This window comes from Nipponia nippon, unplaced genomic scaffold, assembly GCF_047370975.1.
Source record: "Nipponia nippon isolate SJK-2023a ecotype South Korea unplaced genomic scaffold, ASM4737097v1 scaffold_6, whole genome shotgun sequence".
NCBI classification, from domain to species: domain Eukaryota; kingdom Metazoa; phylum Chordata; class Aves; order Pelecaniformes; family Threskiornithidae; genus Nipponia; species Nipponia nippon.
In genome coordinates, this window is record NW_028262380.1 from 66,378,939 (window position 1) to 66,400,608 (window position 21,670).

Consider the following 21,670-nt stretch of genomic DNA (forward strand, 5'->3'; position numbering starts at 1 on the left):
CCTCTCTTTTTGCACTGGCTGAAATTTTCTATTATAATATGCTTTAGAAGACACATATAAATGTCTTGCTTCTCAGAATGCTCCTCTACTTGTAGTCAAATTATACCTTTACAAATTTAACTTTGATACCATTAGCAGACGTCAAACAACTATAAAGCATCATTTATATTATTTCACTCAAACGATCTACTTCAACAAAAAACCTACACCCATTAAGTCTCTGGTTCACCGAATGCAAAATCGTGTGTTTCAAGCTTGAAAATATTCACAAATACAGCAAAAAGCATACAGGTAAATGGAGAGGGAGGAGACACACTAGTGATATACAGCCATAATAGTAATGGCTCACCTGGGGATTTTGCTGAAGAATAAGCACTGGAGTAGTGGCCACCCCTCTTTACTGTACTCATATATTTGACACAAAGGAAAAAGACATTAAGGAAAGAAGTTATTAAACAGCTCTGAACATGCATGAAAGGAAAAAGGGTAAATAAAGATAAGTAAAGACTACGTGAGAAAAAATGGCAAGTAGATAGAAGGATAAATACCAGACAGTTTGGATAAATTTTTCAAATTAACCTAACCAAAGGGGTGTCATAAGGAACTGACAGCATTCATTTCTAAATATTTTGCATAAAATTCACTGGTAATAGATATCCCATGCGATCTTACTGGAGTTAACAGGATTGCATGAAATATAGATCAGTTGTGAAACCTGCCCTTCATGCTACACTTTTCTTTGTTGCTACTGTGATCCTTCTTTGAAGCTTTTCAGTTAAATATTCAACCTGTATAAACAGATGATAAATATTCCACTTTGAAAGAACCCCAAAACATAAAATACTTTAACTAGCATCAATTAAGCAAAACAAATATTGATATGAAAATGAGAATATGGAACATGTTGCAGTTTTGAATACACACACAGGAGCTTACATGTGTAGTTACATTCAAAACAGAGCATCATATATTTACATATTCAGTGGTTTGATTTCAGGGCTACTTCTCCAGGTCTGAGGAAAAAAAGTTAAGTTTTATTGTATTCAGAAATCAAATGCAGAGGTACGAAAAGGAAAAAACCAAGTTTCTGCCTCCTATTTATTTGCATAAAAGACTCAGTGGTTGGAACATATGGTGTTCAGCCAAACTGCTGGCAAAAACACAATGTGAACCTTTCTTTGAAATTACAGGAAGCACAAGAAGAAGAAAAAAATTTTCTCTGTTAATGGGCAATAACATTCCAGAACATCTCTCAAATTACTTGAAACAGCAAAATCCAGGATTTCCAACAATATTAGGCTTATACAGGAGAAACCTTTCAAATTCAAAACACTTAAGGGTATACTGTAGTTCAATGAACATGAATTTAACCACATAATCGTCCTATAGTTAAGTCTTCAAGAAAATCAAGTGCCATGCTGAAAACATATCCCAGGTGTACAATTAGCACAAATTATTCCAATGTTCATAAACTGAAACTTTTTGTGCCTGTTAATGAAAAAACAGAAACCACATTTCTTCTCAGGATTCAAAAATAAATACAAATTTTATTATAAATTAGTATTAAATCTATGAGACAAACTGAAAAAAACATTTTTCCCTCAGGAAACAAAGCATGGCACTTGTATTTCAGACCGAGCCAACAGTTTTTTCACCTCATTAAACAAATTCTAACTTTCGTTTGTTTTATGTGTTCAGCTCTTTCCTAGAAGTAGTACCTGAGGCAGGTGATTTGCTTCGACGTGAAGGCCCTGGACTTTTGGACCCAGTATGCCTCATGCCAGATGATCGTGAATAAGAGGACTTCATAACACGGCATTCTACAAAGCAAGCAGATAGAGTTTTGACAACAGGTCAATGTACAGGCTTCTGCCAAACACTACTGTTACTGTTTATTATCCAGAAAATGAATATCAGTATTTTCTAAACATGCTGGCCCAACTGAACGAAACAAAGAGCATCTCAGAGCTTTAACCTACATACCATACAAACATATTTGAGCTACTCAAACGCTGTATGTAACATTCTGCATGTAATATTTCTTCATGTCTTGAAGCTGGATTATTACTATAATTCAAGTTTGTACCTACGCACAGCTGAAAGAGTAAAGAAGTCAGCTGATGCTAAGGTTCTTCCAATAATTCAGTAAATCCTGTATACTGTAATGGCAGCTTCATATAGGGCAACTGCACAGCAAGCCCCATTTACCTTCTTTTTCAAGACACTGAGATTGTGACCAACTTTTAAAGAGATGAAAAATGTCTATTGTTTCCAAAAGGCTGAGTCAATAGATTACTGCCATTTACCATCAGCTATATATCATTAAATAAAGGACACCCTAAATGGGAAAGAAATCAATAGGCATACATGCATTGACATTTTGGAAACATTTTAATTCCTACAGTTAGCATCCACTGCAAATCACTCCCAATGGAATCATATAAATTTCCCTCCTAATGTCCCTGTTATTCATCACTACAATGCCAACGCCATCATCATGATGCCACGTCACCATCAATAAATAGTAAGTAGGGCCGCATGCCCTGCCAGTCAAGTCCTCTTCCACTCCGTACCTAACCTGCTTTTCTCCATTAAGACCTCCAGAGTTATTAGAGGAAGCAGGAACCACCAAAGCTGAAGAGACAAAAGGGAGAAAAAACCCTTCCACCACTGGGTTCTCAGAAAGGAAATGAGCCCAGTTAGTCTGTGCATGGTGTAATGGGAAAAGCAAACTCACGGCCTTAAAATCTGCAAGGGAAATTATGATTTAGCCCAGACGTGGATTTGCAGTGTGAGTTAATACAACCATGCTCTTCCATTCCTGCATAAGAATAAAATCATATTTTAGCTAATCTAAAACTATGTTAAAAAAATACTCTTCTTGTCACCTCCACACTAGCTGAATCAACATAATCAGGCTGTTCTGGAAAAGTAGCATACTGGCAATAACAAGAGAATGGGAGCCAGCTGAATCCTCCATCCATCCAAATGTATGGACCAGTGGTTAGATATATACCTATACTTCTTGATATAACTGAAGATTTTGTAATGAAATTAATGGTGTTTGTAAAAATTAGAAAAACAGCAGGTGCTTTTGCTTTCAGTTACCTGAGAGCAAGACAAAAAAACCCTCTCTTAGTCACAACGTGAAGCTTTCCTCAATAATCTGATGATTCTTGCCAGGGCAAGTTTTCTTTACCACAGATTAATTTTTTCATAAAAGAAAATCAGGGTGATTCTACAGCTGAACCAATATAAACAGAAAAAACATGTCTAGTAGAGCCTGTAGTGATAGGACAAGGGGTAATAGTTTTAAACTAAAAAAGGGTAGATCCAGACTAGATATAAGGAAGAAACTTCTTATGATGAGGGTGGTGAAACACTGGAACAGGTTGCCCAGAGAGGTGGTAGATGCCCCACCCTGGGAAACATTCAAGGTCAGGCTGGATGGGGCTCTGAGCAAGCTGATCTAGTTGAAGATGTCCCTGCTCATTGCATAGGTCATAGATGACCTTTAATGGTCCCTTCCAACCCAAACCATCCTATGATTCTACAAACATGAAGAAAAAACCATATATATATATATATATAAATATATATATATGATTTGATATTCCAAGCCAATTCTAAAACTCCCTGGTAGAGAACAGAGATTTTTCCTTGAACTTACATTATAAATTTTCTCTTTACAGAAAAACAACTTTTGTAAACAAGTTAAATTCATGAGTTGTCAATGGGAGACAGCATGGGCACAAAGTCCCAGTTTGTCTCACCTCCTTCCCCACCCAACACCCCCTATAACCTCACAATATAAGCAGGCTCAGCACTTCGTCTACAACAGACAAGACCGGCATGTGTGAATTGTCTAGGAGGACAATTCAAGATCTGAAATGAGCATGGTTATGTACATGATTTTTCAAAAATCTCATGAAGACAGCAATATGGAAATCATCTTATAGTCACAGATGTCAAAAGTGAACGTTTTTAAGAGATTTTAGATACATTAGATCCATGACTGAACCTTTTAAAACTCAATGCTGTTTTCCATGTAACTTTAGGGACAGGGTTTGTTTTCCAAGAACATAGATCAGGTTTGTTAGTGCATTTTGACACTTACAGAATCCAGATGATGGTTTGTAAAAACTTTTTAATCCATAAGAAAATATATTCCCATGTATATTTTCCTAAATCTCACAACTCTTGAGGACCGAACAGGGGAGGGGGATGGGGAGGGGAAGAGTTCTCAATGAAGTTGACTATTTCAGTGGGTTTAGGATGTACAGTCTTACCGCTGTGATCCAACACGAAGTCATCCTGAGCATACCGGTACTTCTCAGGCCCACATGCAATGAAGACATCATCATCTCCAAAGAAGTCCTGCAAGCATGTCACCTTGACAGCAAAATATACAAAGCAAAATGAACAAATGCAGTACTTTCAAATACTAAATCTTCAGTTAGTCAGCAACAATTAATAAGTTTGTGTTTTCCTTTTCACAGTGATACCATGATGTTTTTTTTATAATGACAGAAACACTCCAGTTCTCAAGTACTCCAGCTCTCCCAGTAGTGCAGGAAACTTCAGGGTCAAGAGTGTAAAATATGACTGCCCCTCACCTCCAAAAACACCTTCTCTTACATTTAACACCTGTATTTTTGCCTATAACTACACATGCACACTGATAATTTTGACAAGACCGGCTATAAAAACTACTCAAATATCAAAGCTTCTTATATTCCTACATTAATTGCTTATGGGAAGATCTGTCAAGTTAAAATGATTGCATCTACAAATTTATTTTTTTATGCTCTGAGGCATTTCATTTCCATGTTTTAATGCCTTGTTAAAAAAAGTTAATTTCCCCCTTTTATTAAAAGGTATTCCATATTCAAGAAAAAAAGAAATATAGAGTCCCTTCAATGCCATTTGCAGCTCAGACTGTTCTTAATTGTCCCAGTAATGAAGTTACGATGTGTTTCAAGAAGGATGTGGATATCAGAAAGAAAAATGTTTTAGACATTCTTTAAAAACACGAACGCAAAGACCTTGAAAAAACCTCACTCCTCAAAAGTCAATAAAAATCAGCTTGTGAAGGAGCAAGCGTCTGCTTTAGAAACAATTAAAACCAAAAATTGCCACAACAAGCAATCCCACCAAACTCATTCTAACTCCCTTGTAAGAAAAAAAGCATTTGCAGGTAGAAGGCTATTTTTTAAGTGTGAACGGATTAAAATTTTACTGTATAATTGTTTCCCTATTCTTTCTAACGTTGCACACCCAAATGAGATCTAGGAATACAAGCTACGTAGAAGCTAAGAAAGTTAGAATGATTTGGCAAAACCATGAAATTAAAAAGGTAAACCAAAATCCTGGTTTTAGGGAAACTAGCTTTTTTCCTTCCCAGATACCTGTCAACACCATTTGCATGTTTTACCCGCTGTGATAATAGTAAACACTGGCAGAACTACAGGAAGGGGTCTCTACTGCCTGCAGTATTCTGAGAAACACTCAGAATATCAATGACCCTCAGCTCTCTGCAAGAACACCCACACAGGGCATTCACCAGCAGCGCCGTTGTCATGGCAGCTAACCCAGGAATAACAGCAAGATCCTCACTACGGTGCCACATGCAGTATCCAGCGTTTGTGTCACTGTGTCATGCAGCCAAAGACTCCTAGCCATCACCAAAATCCTTTTATTGTTATCTTACCATTGCAGTGACAACCTGCTCTCATTGACGAGAGACATTTTCAGCTGTATTTGAAACCGCTGCTTCTAGTTAACCGAAGAGGCAGTAGTAACTGGATTCAAAAGGGTGCACAAATTTAAGAGAAGTTTTGCCAACATGGGATTTACTCCTCTCTACTTAATAACTCTCTCTCCTAATGTGAGGACTCATTATCATTTCCACAGATTTCAGGAATCCAGCAACCAACCCAAACCCACCACTACAGGAAAAGCTGTGAGAAAGCTTTCAGAACACTTATCCCAGTAGCACGAAGATGTCCTGTGAGGCACAAGTTCACACTCAAAGCCCCCAAAACCGAGTGCCATTTCCACAAGCTCTGCCTACCCATCACTGCTCTACTCATGCCCCCAAAGCCCTTGCAGCGCTGTTTCGAGCAAGTTAGAGTTAAATGCTGTGGTTTAGCAGAGCCTAAAATTAATCTTTCTGTTCTGATTCAAAGCCTCCCCCTCACTCCTTAACCCATCCAGTCTAACATCTGAGCTGAGAGTAAGAGAGGAGAGAATGACAGGTCTTATGTCAGACTCTGGGAAACACACAGGGATATAACCGCGTGCGGCATCATCCTTTTGTTGTCTGCAGAGCAATTCTACAAAGGAAGGGTCAGATCTGTGCACAAAAGATGACAGGAGTATCCTCAGCACCTTAAAATCTTTTGTAAATGGCTATTGGGGAGGGGAATAAAGAACTTTAAGAAAGGTATTAATTTCCATACGTATTTTTCCACATATTCATGTATATACAGTTTCCCCAGGCAAGAATAGACAGGAGAAATCGAGTACCAGTGGTCAGATAAACTCCTGGAGGTGGAGCAAGGGCACCTCCATCTTGGAGCTCAGGCTAATGCCAGCCTCTCAGTCTGCTCGCACACTGGGTACCAGACCTGTGTGACTTCCACCTGTCAGTCACAGGCCAAGACAGACTTTAGCTTACTGTGAAAGACACTAAACTACACTTATAACTGGAAGCCAGAGGAATGCAAGTAGAGATGCTTGCTATATTCCAGCAGTGAATACTGGAAGTCCTCCTTCTCCCTACAAATAGTCCGGACTGGCTACACGTAAAATATACAAGAAGAAAAAAAAACATTGAAAAACTGCACTCGACAAGGAATCTCCTAGAACTTTCCAATCCCAAATAACCACACATTATGAGGTGAGGGAAGTATTTTTAAAACCAAGTTAACGGAAATCTGTTTTCCTAAAAGTACAACCTAATGGTTATTCTTCTAGGCCTTTATCGTAATAAAGTCAAAGGAGCAGCTCCTAAGATGCCAACAGATGCTAAAATAAACAGTCTTCATTACCTACAGAATTAAAATTAATGTATATGCTGCAATTAATGATAACAGGTTTTTGCTCACTTAGTGTGCAAAAAACTATTACGGGAAAGCCAAAATTAATAAATTGTTTGCATGGGGTTTTGAATGCTGCAGGTCCACTGTGGTCTAACTTGCAAATCACACAATTCCGCTCCAAAGAATATCTATACTTAGATCATATAGCAATTTTTTATAGCTTTGAGCAGGATTCAATCAGTTTAGAAATTTAAAAACAACAAAATTTTGAACACTTTTTTTTTTTTTTAGAGTTGCATTAGCATTAGAACTTATGCATATGCATAGCATGTGAGTCATTCCAGTAACTTAGGGATCAAAATCTGGTTAGTCAAACTAGTGCATGACAAATGCTGCTTCTCCTTCCACTAAGTGTCTATACTCTCTTACCCATTCTTTGTTTTGCTGCACTTGTTAAAAAAAAAAACCCATTCAGTCCTTCAAAATATTTCCTAAAATGCCTTTCAAAGGAAGACGGTATTAGCAAAGCTGCACATAAGTGTACCATAGCAAAAATAGTCAAATATGTAGTCATTCATTCAAGTAACAACTCCCTTGCTAGTCCTGATGCTGTGAGCTTCTATGCATGAAACGGAAAATGTGAAAAGCTTTAGACACCTTGAAGAGGTTAAGCACCAAAATGAGATCTGATTTTCAATAGTGTTGAGAGCATTTTTCGAATTACAGTCAATAGATAATTTTTTGACATTCAGATCTGGCCACTTCCTAGTTTACATCCTCAAAAGCTTTATACAAGTACTTAGAATGCATGCTTTCCATCTGTGGTCTTGCAGTAAAGCTCAATCAGAGCCTCTCTCTCCTGTCTGTGGCTTTAATTACCACAGATAACACTCTCTTAAAAGAAAAAGATGAACATGATTTGTTTGTCCACAGGAAAAAAAAGATCTATTTTAAATCTGCTTTTTTTTTTTTTATGGAAGGCATATACAGAGCTGCATAAGGAAGTTTTTTAGGGTTTATCATTATAGCCAACACTGCAAAGGCTTACACCAAAGGCATTTCACACTTCCTTGAATACTTCCCCCCCCCCCACCACCACCACCCCCCCCCATAGAAAAGTGAAATATAGTTTGAAAAGCTGCTTTAGGAGCACTTTAAAAAAATGTTGTCTTGCTAAGTCTTGATGTTTCAATCAACATGTTTAAAATGTGTTAAACCTTCTTTATTTCTAAATACAACACCCTTTCCTAGCCAAACATTGCCTATGTTCTGCTGGTAACTCCACTGCCTTCCCTGTATTTAGAACAAAAAGCGACTTACTGGTGCTCCTCTGACAACTCAGACTGCTACCAGGTTGTCTTGTTGCACTGCTTTTGTTCAAAATATGTCAGTATGCACAGCAGAGTAATGCATATTGGGATAGGACTGGACTTGTACTCAGTCCTTTAAAATACTTCTAATGGCTTAGAATTACAAGCAGGAACACAAGGGAACAGGGAAAGGCAAAAATGTTGTGTGAGAAGTCTCAGAATAAATATAACTGGAAGTCAACATTACAGTTTCTTTTTTAGTAGGGTCACCCACAGCATTATTGTGTGTCCGTTTCAACAGAATCCATTCACTTGCATTCTTACCATAGCTTTCTGAGATGATGTGTAAATGACTCTGGGCATCACTGCTTCCTGATGGGCTCAAAAAGGCTGTGCTCGCCATTAGACTAAAGACCAGAGGACAACATAATTCAAGCAGCAGCACCAGGAGAATTAAATTGTAATCGGTTTCAATTGCAAGAAACCCAAAGAAGTATGCAAGAGGCTCAATGATCCAGTAATTCAAAACTCGAATTGCTTGTTACAAAAAAAGCAGCCTTTTCTCATCAAACTCCCCCCACCCGCCCCTAACTGAGGAAATCTTGGGACACTGAATGGATGAAGTTTTTTGAAAAACACAAAGATCTTTCTAACAGACGTACATATTACTAAATATGCATTATGTTACAGAAGTGGCATGACTAACAGTAGTTTGCAAGACCGTTAATGGTAAAAGCACTTCAAAATCACACAACTGAAAGCACAAAAATGTGGTTTACAAGCAGAAAAAAAATGAAGTACAAACTCACAGGAATGGGCAAAAATGTTAAGTCAAAATGGGAAAATGGGGTGTTGAAAGGAGAAACACATCTATTTGAAAAATCAGTTTCCTGATCCCCTGCTGTCTAGTAGTGCAGTGTTTTAATGTCACAAACACCCATCATATTTACCTTTTAAAACACATTTATATTTCTGATGCATAGTTATAACCAAAGAAGTTTGCTCTTTCCAAAGTTATACTTCTTCAGTCAGATCAAGCTACTGGACTAGAATATACAAATTGTGATCCATACAGAAATCCCTCTCCCATGACCATCACACAGGCCTAGAAGTATAATTTACACCGACCCCTGTTCCCACCTCTGAATCTAACAAGCAGAAGATACATTCCCACCAGAAGAAACATGAATATTGACCGATCTTTTATAGACAGAATTCAACAGGTACTTAATAATTGTCCTGTATGATGAAGTTACAGTTTAAAAAAATTGAATGATATACACGAACCTTTATCCACAAGATATTTGTCTTCCAACCTCCAGAGGGGAAAAAAAAAAAAAAAAAATTGAAAAAAAATTTAAGGGACTGACACCATGGAGGTTTTATAAACACCTGAAAAATTACTAAAGAATTCAATTCCTCTCAGATCTTTAGCACTGAAGAGAGTTCTGTAACCATATATCAACACCCTCCAGCCAGGAGCTCACTGGATAAATTGTATTTATTCCAGCTCTACAAATATGCTTCATTCTAAACGTAGAAGGAAGAGCTGTAAAGACAAATAGTTTGGCTCAATTTAGTATGGCTGATCCAATTTAAGTAAGCAGCAACAGGACTTGTACAGTTTAAGCCTGGAGAGCCACACCCTGTGTCTGGGGAAAGCTTCTCTGAATGAGAAATTCTCTACATCAGCTGAAAATGGAACTAAAACATCAAAACTGGAAAAGATATGCAAGATTATTTGTATTTGTTTTAACAATGGAAGAAATATTTATATCTATTGATTTCAAGAAAACAGGATGCGGCGTAAATATTTAAAAAAGGAAGCACATAACATACCAGGCAAAAGGAAAACTAGGAAAACTGGCATGCACAGTTAACAGCTGGATTTGTGCATGTGTTTTCAGCTCAGCAGTAGTGACAGGCATTTGAGGCTGAAATTCTTAAAGAAATGCAGTGGCTTTTTTTCCATGAATTGCTGAAAAAAAATGCGAATAATTTGTTAAATGTCAGCATGACGAATCTAGACACAATCTCCCTGCTACCGCCTTCAGTGTGAGGGGTCTCTGCATTTCTGCTGGGAAATGCTACTCCTCTTTGACTGGGAGAGATTACAGCTACGCCATCCTGACGCTTTTGCCCTTTGCCCCTTGCATCAACCTTTATTTCTGAGTAAGCAAAAGGCAAATTTTTGTCTATTTTGCCAGTCAGGTCATATTTGTAATCATCAATTTTGTTTCCCCTTTTCAAATAAAGTTAGCGCTGCCACTTGTCTTCACTGCCATACAAACCATCTCATTAAAATTCTTGCAGTGTTTTTGAAGCTGTCCGGCTTACAGTTCAAGGGTTTATGCATGTCTTAAAGTGTAAAACGCAAGGAAAGTACTCCTGCAGAAACAGGTCTGTTGTCTGTTTTCTATTTCAGTTCCATCACCAACAGGGGCAGACAACTTTCAAAAGGAAGAGCTTCCTCTGGGCAACCTCAGGAACTCAAAAAGGAAGGTGAAGAGGGCATTCCCACCCTTCCCTACTGAGTACTGTAATTTTAACACAGATTTTCTTACCTTGGAACTTTGCCTTGGTCTCTGCACTTTCACAGAAAAACTTGACCAAGGGAAAGGGGGCGTATGTGTTTAACCAATATTCTTAACTACTTACTAAGCCATCAATATCCTTCATGACTGAAACGAAGACCGGCACTAAAGAAGTTCAGTACTAGCTTAAGGCAGCCATTTGCCTGGTTATACTGAGTCACATTTCCTGACGTGTCTTCAGTAAACAGGGAGAGAGCAGCCAGATGGGTAGCTAGAATATACCCAGGAAGCAGAAATACAGAGAAAAGTCAAACCAGTGAGCCCCTGATACGCCCTTTAAAAAAATACTCTAAGTGCCAGTATTCTTTTTTTAATTAACAACCTATTCATTTGGTAGAAATGACAAAGTGTCAAAGGCAACTATGCTAAATGATGTGGAAGCAGGCAAAAAATAAACCATTCAAGAGCCAGGCAAGGATGGTAAGCCCACATTGCACACAAGAACAGCAACAAAAAACGTTGCTATATCAGATACGTAGTAAACCTGGAAGATCAGGTCAAGTGATAAGATTCCTGCTGGCATAGAGAAGAAGCACTTGACACTTGCAAAAACTTCTGTTCCTTACCAGCTTATGTAGCAGAGCTGTCACAGCTCTACTACAGAATCTCTCTGGGAATTCCCAAATTAAACGAAATTAAACAACACCAAAAGAAGAGTAAACAAGCTACTAACCTCTGATGCAATGTTTGAAAGAGCTGAAACGCTACTAAGACTGGGCACATCTGCCCAAAACAGCTATAGGGTAGGCTGGGGAATCCTAAAGCTTGAAGACATATAACCTTGAGCTTGATAGACTCTAGATACCTTTCCTACTGGCTGTAGCTACTAGGACTATGCAATGCATCACAGTAACTTCCCCAACAGCCAACTTCCATAAGGTCATTAGCAGACCAGGACAAAAAAAAACAAACCTCCTTTGTTCTCTAAAAATAATTCGAATTAGGTCAAATACCTCATAATTTCTGATGCTCAAATGTACAATTATTTTGTCTGCAACTGAAACATGAAATACAGTAACAGAGATCAGATCATGTAGAAAGAATGCAAAAGTATCGACTGTGTTACAAAATTTAAAAATTCATTAGCTGATTTTCTGTTATATGACTGTGCACCTTGACGAGCAAATTTACTTCAGATTTTAAAGACTGTGATTTTCCTTTATATTAATCTCCTATACTTCTTGACAAAATAAAGAAACTTTTTAAAAGTGGGTTTTTTTGGATTGTTTGTTTGCAATTTACTCAGAGGCCCTAAGACCTTTCTAACTCAGTCTCGGTTAATCTGTTTGTGAAAACATGTTGGTGGTCCTTTTTCTCTATAGCTAATTCAAATAGTTCACCTGTTTTTTGGTCTCACTCTACGAAGTCCCTTTTTAACCCATGCAGTTGGTTAGCTTTAGGCTCGAGGGCAGTTCCGCTGCAGTCAATGGAATTATTCACATTCATGAAGCTATGCACAACCACAGCTTGTGAAAGGTCTGTGGGCCTCCCCAGCTCTGCTGGACACTGCAATAGAACTACATAACAAATCTGATTTCTAGGTCAGAACTTCCACAAGACATTGCCTGATTTACCATTTGAGGTTTGGCATCTGACACCCTTTTGTCTTTTCCTTCAAGTTTATTAAATTCAGTAAACAGTGAGAGAAAAATGAAATTTCCTGTTTTAAAAAAATTGTAAATGTTGAATTTGCCTGCCCTGGATAAAGGCAGCTCGTTAACCTATTTAGGAAAAAAGAAAAAAAAAGAATATTGAAACAAAGACCATAATGAGAATAATTCTTCTAGGCCAGCTTCCTAAATGACTATTTAATCAATGGCTGTGTCACATTATTACAGTCATCATTAGAAAATGAACCTCCTTTCACTGGTAGTCTGTGATGAGGAACAGCAGTGACAAACCCTTCTATCCCACTGGGAATCTAAAGAGTAAGAAAGAAAACAGAAATGTTAAATCTTTGCCTGTTGCCTTGTAAACAGAGCAAGTCTGGCAGGAAACGCCTAATACAGTATGACAATGCAGAAAGACTGCATAAACAGAATGGTCACGTCACCACAACTCATACGGCCGTACAGCTATTGGGAACAGATGACAGAATAGAGCACATATCATGTTAGTTTCATTTCAATTTTAAACAGATTTTTGCATACATTTTTTAACATAATTCAGAAAATGAACACACATGGAAACGGAAGATTGCATTTGGGTGTGATTCAAATACATCATCCTCACTGCAATGGAAATGACAGTAAGAAAAATAAGCTGTAGAAATACGCACAAAGTGAGTTCCTACACATATCTATTTCTTAAAGCCTTCCAGTACTGTACGACTTTCTGGCAAGTCCATTCACCAGTTTTTCCAAAGGGCAAAATGGATCTCTTTCTGCAAAATCATATTTCAAGTATTGCACTGATTATGTGCAGCTGTTTACATATCAGATAATTACAGTTGAAAAGGACTAAAATTCTGGAAATTTTGAATCATTTTGAATCACGCTGTACAACTCATCTGTCTATCTCTGTAACACAAAAGACCTCAGAACAACCCTTCCCGCAGTGTTATCCACTACTTCAACAAGAGTCAATCATTTCAGCATATTAAATGGTGAAATTTAATGTCATGCTTCTCAATTTCAAGAGTTACACAAAGAAACAACAGCCTTACTAAACATGGAATAAGTGGAAACTGGAAACAGATAATTAACAAATGCAGCTCATTATATGACCAATAATCCAGTCTGAAGAGAAAAAAAACCAAACAAAACAACAACAGTACTTTCAGTTACAAGACAAGGGTTATATCTTGGTCCATAGGTGCGTTAATCACAGCAGCTCAAAAGTCAGCGTAACAGATTCTTTCCTTAAGTGGCGTAACTGGGAAGCCTAATACAGAACCAAAAATAGCACCTGACTTCACACAGCTAACCTTCCATCTTACCACTGAGCAGCTAGTCTAAAAATAAAAGCTACTTGTATTAGGAAGGAAGATTAAAAGAAAAAGTGTACATATAAGGACAGATAGCTGGCTTATCCAATTCAGTAAAATCTTATGGATTTAATGACACCCTGTTCCACAACACAAATGCAGTTAAAATGTTATACTTCCCCCCTCCCCCCATAAAATTACCCCTTTTGCACTATCGTAGAAACCAGTGCCCTTAGCACCCTACTTGAAAAACATGGCATTCATATACTATGGAGAACTTAAAAAAAAGGAAATCATATGGCCAAATATTCAATGTACTTTCATTTCTGTGATTCTCTAGATCAGAGGAGTTGCTGTGGCATGCAGTGATAATCTACTGCAATCCAAGGTTTCCACTGTTCATGGGCAGACACTATTTCCTGGAGGCATTACAGAAAAGCAGCAGTTCTTTAAATGAGAACTATTTTTCCAGAGACAAAGAAGAAATTCAAACTCAGTGTTTGTGGCCAGTGCAGAAAGAATAAAAGAAAAGGTAGAAATCTGGAAAGGTCCTTTGATGAAGGCTACAAATAAATTTTCATGGATCTTTAACCTTTAAATGGAAGTTTTAAGTTTTACACTGGAACAGGTTGCCCAGAGAGGTTGTAGATGCCCCATCCCTGGAAACAATTCAAGGTCAGGCTGGACAGGACTCTGAGCAACCTGATCTAGTTGAAGATGTCCCTGCTCATTGCAGGGGGGTTGGACTAGATGACCTTTAAAGGTCCCTTCCAACCCAAACCATTCTATGATTCTGTGGTTTTCCTATGGCTGGAATTGTTCATGTAGTAGTAGCTGCTGAAGTCAGGTTTCTGTTCAAATTCTATTAAAAAAATCAAATTAAGTAACTCTAAGATTCAAAATATTCGTTGAAATGCATGACTCACAGCATTTTAATGTGGTTATGTAGAGATATAAAAATCTATTGTTTTCTGAGTTCCTGTGCCAGGGTTTCAATCTTGTATTAATTCAAAGCTGTTTCTCACAGCACTGCAATAAGAGGGGAAACAGTTTAGGTACCCTATAAATTCAGGTCTGTCTCTCAGTTCTGTCCCCTTCATATATATCACTTCGCATAACAGAAAGTCTTGCTAAAATCCATTGAGCTCCTTACAGACTAGAAGGATGCTTTTCACATGTATTTTAAGTTTTGGTCATTTAACATTTTTAACCCTTAAATTACTTCATTTAATCAGCATTCTATCTGTTTCAGCACAACAGCACTTCCAACTAAGCTTGCAGTTCTATTTTTATAATATTAACTTATAGGTTTTGCAATGCTAATTGTTTGCCATACATTCAAACAGCACGCAGACCTTTCAAAGGCATTTGGTTCTTGAAGTATCCTCCTCACTTAATTGCAAACTGGAAATACAGAAACAAAATTAAGCTTATGGATGCTCTCTATTCACCATTTCAAACAATGACATTTCACAGACGAAGTAACAGAAATTCAGTGTAAAAATACTACCATATATACTGTGAAGGTACTTGGGGCTCAGCAAATCAGCTTCCATGCTTACTCTGCTTTGCCTGTCATTAACTTGTATGTAACATCTGGAACAGTTATGCTGGGCTAGGGGCATCAAGTAAAAACAAAGAGGATATAACTGATTAGATTAGAAAGATTAGATGGTCAGAAATGTGAGAAAAATTACAGTAATACAGGAAACAGAAACTGTATTTTGTAACTAGCTTTCAGAGATCCAGTTAAATTCCATTAGCTCCCAACTTCGACCAACATTATTTCTAAGCCTGTTGCTTCTGCTTTTGAATTGCTTTACTAAGCAGATAAACAGATATAAAACACATTTGAAGATGTAGAAACATCTCTGATTTCATGTTCAGACAACAAATGGATTGGGAAGACAGTGGAAAAGTAACATTTTTAGGCACTGACAAAAGACCAGATGTATCAATACTGTTATACCAGAACTCCTGCCAGGAAAAAAGGTGTCTCCATCAGTTTCTCCTTTAAAACAAAACCCAACAAAATCTCACACGTTTCTTACTTCATGTCTGAAAATGTCAGTTCTTTCTTCGAACAAAGGTCCACAACTTTCAGAAAAAAAGCAAAATGGACACCACTGCCCCCAGAAGCACAGAACAAAACCAACCCTGCTCCCCAAAACTCTCCAGACCACATAACAGTACAGAAAAGAAGTGCTAAGCCCCGTTTCTCAGTCACTTGACTTTTGTGGTATCTGCTGTAAGGCTTGGGTGAAGCATTTTAGATACCCTATTTTAAAAAAATCACACTGAATTACACTTTTATTGCTATGCTGCTATTAGCAGCTTGGAACTTGACTTCGGTGAGTTAAGCAGAGGATTTAGGTGACTCAGTATTTTTTTTAATTAAAGGCTGACTCAGTCTGTTGGGTTTTTTTTAGATAAAGCGTGAGTAAATTGGAAGGTGAAAAATATGCATGTAAGGTCATAATTCAGCAATAGACCACTAAATATTAAAAAACCCTAAAGTGGTCTGGATGACTGTTTCTGCTGAACCAGAACATCAGAGATGCTGCTGAACGTTGGAAGCAGCTGGTAACACTGTCTTGTTTTGTGGACTTCTGTATCAATTATATGACAGGTGCTTTTGAAATGCATGAGAAAGACCATCCTGTTTTGAATTAATTAGTCCAGAATTCATTACTTGTATCTGGAAATAAATTTTCGGAGAGCAGGAACATCATAGATTGTTACTGAAGAACCATTTCCAAACCACTGAATTGTTTTCTTTTGAAGAAACTTTAAAAATACATTCCAGGCCTCATTCTATAAGATACTGAATTATGAAGTGTAAAGCAGAGCAAACACAATCTTCCAATCATAACATCAACCACAGTGAAACTCAACACTGAAGGCCAGTCACTGAAGGCTCTGCTACCCTCAGAAAACAATGCTGGCACTTTAAAAGAATTTTTCACTTTCTTCCACTTACATTTAGCAATATTTGAATCAGTACTTTCTTCCAAACTCCTACCACTCATTGAAGAGCAAATAAAACCCATATTTATTCCTGCAGTACAAACCTCTTCTGACTTTAGAATTATATAAATGTGACTTTAGAATTACATAAACCTAATTTACACAATGGAAGGCCCAATGCAAAATTTAGATTTGTATAATCTTGAGATTTTGGCTGACCAAATCTTTTCAGTGGTTTGGCTTAGTCTATTTTTCCAAAATTTTACTCAAGATAACTGCTGCTAAACTGTCAGTCTCCCAAGTTTGTGTTTTTCCCATAATAAAGTCAAAGTTCACTGAATATTTTATCCGATGGCTGTTTTTTCAAATAACCCTTTTCCTGCTACTTAGAAGCATTAATACATTACTGAAAGCCATTTAAATACAATGAGAAATGTGAATTGGGATACATCTGTTAATTTCAAGCTGCTGGTGTTTTGGGTTTTTTTAAATCACCAGTTCATCAAGCATTTCATCATACTTTGTCTTCACGATGCTTAAAACCTCATGTATCAGACTTCATTATTTTCACTGCATTGATCACATTTTTTTCACATACAGAAATGGTTTTCTGTATGTGAAAAAAATAAATGTAAATGCAGCAGTAGAATCCTTCACATTCCTAGTCATATTGTGTACAAAGCTAGCCAGTCTGTAAATCACTAATCACCTATTTCTTGTTAAATAAAAAAAAAAACAACAACACACAAACAACAAGCAAAACCCAGTCTGCTTCAAGCTAAAACTAAGACCAGGCTATGGAACTGGAAGCAAGAGTAATATATGGAGTTATCATCTTTTTTTTCTCATTAATCACATATCTGCAAGAGCAGTTATAGTTTTGTGCCTGCTAGTGTCACTGTGTAATATAAATAATACAGCTTCACCGTTCAGGGGGGGATGTGTTCCATTTAATTAGTTCTCTTCAGCATTTGTATGTATCTATCATACCCGTTTTCAACCTTGACGAAAGAGGATTTTTTAAAAACATTACTTAAACTGCAAATATAGATAAAAATGTAAACTATGTTACAGTTTACAACAAAGCTGGGAACAGATGAGGGTTCCCAGCTGTAATACATACACTGCTAGTGACACGGAGATCACCTCCAACAATACAGAGGATGCTCCCTGTGTTCCTGATCCTAAGCTAGTCTGGGGCAGCTAAGAATAGCAAATGCAGCCCCAGCAGGTGAATTGCCATGTTATTCCACACAGAAGTGGAAGCTACTGTAGCTGCAACACCTCTCTGGCATCTCTTATGTTCCCATCACAGCTCCCAACAAGTGGAATTAATCAAGGTCCAGCTCAGTCTGGCTTAATTTAAGCTGCAGCACTGATGCCTTTGCTCTATGCTCCATATTGCAGTTTAAAGAGAATGGTATCCAGATGTTCAATCTGGCTCAAAATATACCTATTAGTGCAGCTGATGGAAACATCTATGCAGATAATTTGGGAACCCTTGGATTACAGGTTTTTTTTTTTTTTCATTGCCATTATCAGGATTAATTTGCAAAACAGAAAAAACTTCCAAATTCCCTCCTCCTCCTTTTCCTAAAAACCAAAGCAATGTCCTCACCAAGACTAAGCTCTTTATGGCATAAAGAGCTGAAAAGTGTATTGACAATAGGTTTTGAATTTATTCTGTAATAAGATAAAAATAATGTTGAGGTTGGAGATGACAGCATCTGCATACAAGTTCTACACTTGACTCCACTAATATGGACTCCATCTCATGCAGACAAATCCAGGGTAGCTTTAATCTAGCTATATTCAATACTAACAGTAGCAATGCTCCAGCATAAAACTTTGCAAAAGGCAGTCTGGCATCCTGAGTACCAACACCAGCAGCTGAAGCCTGGGCTGCTGCCAGTTCAGTGCTGTTTGTATCAGAGCCAACTTAAAGCCATGCTGCAATTGCACCTATTCACTGTCAAGTGATCCTTCTGGAACTGAAATGTATTATAAACTCGCCCCTGCTCCATGCAGAAGGGAAGTCTGCAGTACAGACAGCTCCACAGCCTTCATCTGGGTATGCAACTGCACAGAAATGCACACTGTATGCTACAGCCTGCTTGCAATACAATAGAATAAAGGGAATATGGGCAGTCTCTTAAGATCACAAACATACCTTGCAACTAGCAGCAGCACCTAGGAGTGCTACTTAGTAGCACATCAGGAGCAGATACTGGATCTCCTCTGAATCACATAGGCTTTGAAGCAAACACTGCAGCAGGCTGTCATTGTCACACACTTCTGATTACACATACAACAACATGACACCAACCCCATTCCTCCCGTTTTCTGCAGTCAGGTCAAGACTTTATTTGTTCCATCTCCAAAAAGTATACAATGTCTGGACAAGCATCCTAATTTAAGAAGCACGTAGTGCGATTTGTCTTTTTCCTTCCTGCTAACTTCCATTACATGTATGGCTTAATATACAGTTAGTTGTCTGATCCTGAACAAGCAGATTAAAAAAAAATATATATATATATTTCTCATTTGACTAATATTTTGTAGGTACCTTGTGTCAGAAACAGAAACATCTGCATTTTGTCATTCTCTTCCTCCTTAGACCACAAGACTCTTATACTCCCCAAGAGCAAAAAACGCTTCACCAGGCATGATTTCTGACATTCTCTTCAAATGCTGAAATATCACCACAGCCTTGAGATAACATAGACCATAAAAGGGTAAAGCAGGCACTTAAAACAAAAATGTGTCAGGATATCATCATTGAATCTCACATATGAGTTATACTGACAGATTCACTTTACACCTCCTGCTCTTGCAATTCCTCCCATTGAGAGAATTTCTGTCCATACTGGAGTCCTGCTTCGAATTTCAACCACTCCTACATTTGTTTACAGCAGTATTAGCCTTAATCCATTTAGTCACCATTGCTAAAGCAGGAGTATAGTTCTGGCGACTACTCCTTCATTATGAGGTTATTGGTGTCCTTATTTCTACTCTCAAGGTCTAAGGCTTTTGCAGATATTCCCCAGTGCTTAAAGAGCTTCCTAAGCAGCTTCTGGGAACATATGTTGTTTTTACTAGCTCTGGGTAGAGTTTCACTATGTGTGCCAAGCAGACCTCCGTGGGGCCCTGTCAGTGAGCAACTGATTTAGTGTTCAAAATTAGAACCCAAGCCCAGCTACATTTGGCAGATTCACTGCAAGAGTCTTAATTCTTATCTGCATTCAGCACATCCAGTCATAGTTACTTCATTTTGCTTACACCCTGACATTTTCTCTACTGGTACATTAAAATGGACTGGCAGTACAGTGCACTCTGTACAGTGCATTAAAATGGGCTGGCAGATACCTGTCTGACTTGCCAAGCCTTCCCCAAACAAGAAGCTCTCTTAGAAGCTGCCTTAAAGAAAATGCCTAGAGATATGATTTGTATTGATACAAACCGCCTATTCGACATTAACAATAGTCTTTTTTAATTCAGTTGCAAGTGGAAAGTCTGAGGGATAACAGGCAACATGGCTCATTTATTCCCGAAATAAAGGCATAACGCTAAAAGGTTTTCTAGAAAGTAGAAAAGCCCTTTTCTGAGCCTCCCCAGAAATATTTCTAGTGGGGATGCAGATCCCCGAGAAGTGAATTCAAAATTATCAGCTATTACTTTACTATTCCTAATTAGCTTTTAGAAACCATCTGTTTTCTGTGAACACCATGTTGAAACTGCTGCTAGAATACCGTATGGAAAAGTTAACTGCAACTCCAGGAATCCATGGTTCACACTGCATCTGCTAAGTATTCCATAGATGTTTCCCTGACAGGCTTTTCTTTTGTGGAAAGGGGACTGTAGCAATATTTTTTGTTATAAAACTCTTTGCTTACTAGTCTAAAAAAAATCCTTTGAAATTGTTATCCAAATATTTACATTCAATACATGGCAGTTACATAATGGTGCCTTTAAAGGAGTGAGAACTATTAATAAACGTGGAGGAACTCAGTCATCCTGAAGTTTGTTTACATGCAAGGACTGAACGCAGCTTTCTGCAGAGCTGTATTAAAGACTAAAACTGATTTTTTATGATTCCTTTATTGCATTTAAGATGCAGATCAAACAAAACATGACAGCTCAAAGCCTGAAAGTAAGCAATGGTCAGATTCTCTGGACTTGTGCTGATTTTTCTCAACTTAATATCTATCAGTATGGATATTCCTGAAAGTCTACCTGAAGAATGCTCTAAAAGATATAGTATGAAGTGCCTGCAATACAAAAACCAAGTTCAGTGAAAGTTCTTAGTCCTCCTGGGAGGATTCTTTTTTTCTGATTTGGTTGATTTATTTGTAATACTTAGGATAACTCTAAAAACAGTAGGCTTAAAAAAAAAAAAAAAAACACTTAAAAATTTCACAGTAGAAGCACGATCTCCCCCTACACACAGTTTCTCTTAATATGCTTCATGTTTAATTAAGTACTGTCAACCCAAATTTAAGTTTACACACACAGATGCCAGAAACGTTCAAGTATTGCCTTGTGCATCAGCAAGTTACTACTGTGAGAAGTATACGCAGGGAAGTAAAAAGCAATGAGACTCAGCAAGAATAGAAAAGCAGCGAAATTTAAGAATATAAGTTATGAAAATAACACTATTTAAAACACGTACATGTTTCATCTCCCTCCAAGCTTATATTAGAGATGGGAAGAGTGAAAGTTTAAAACATTTTTATAAAGAGATGAGGTATTTTATGGCTTTTTAGCAAGTATAGAAGTCAGAAAAGTAAATCTCATTAATTTTAATGCCTCATAGGCAATATGCAAATGTAT

At 37.6% G+C, this 21,670-nt stretch overlaps 1 protein-coding gene across 4 annotated transcripts in view; it reads right to left on the bottom strand.

Annotated features, from left to right (window-relative positions):
• The window catches only part of DCLK2 (doublecortin like kinase 2), a 92,173-nt gene that overhangs the window by 41,340 nt on the left and 29,163 nt on the right, over positions 1–21,670 (bottom strand). For 2 of the 4 annotated variants that reach the window (XR_015699745.1, XM_087736781.1), the window contains exons 3-5: positions 4,290–4,392; positions 1,719–1,820; positions 350–400 (exon numbers count right to left, since the gene is read on the bottom strand). Coding sequence is in view for 2 of the 4 variants with exons in the window: in XM_087736781.1 (XP_087592907.1) it covers positions 350–400; positions 1,719–1,820; positions 4,290–4,392 (256 nt within the window). In the remaining 2 variants the exon portion in view is untranslated. The remainder of the gene's footprint in view (positions 1–349; positions 401–1,718; positions 1,821–4,289; positions 4,393–21,670) is intronic. The other 2 variants (XR_015699746.1, XM_087736782.1) reach the window with 1 other exon arrangement.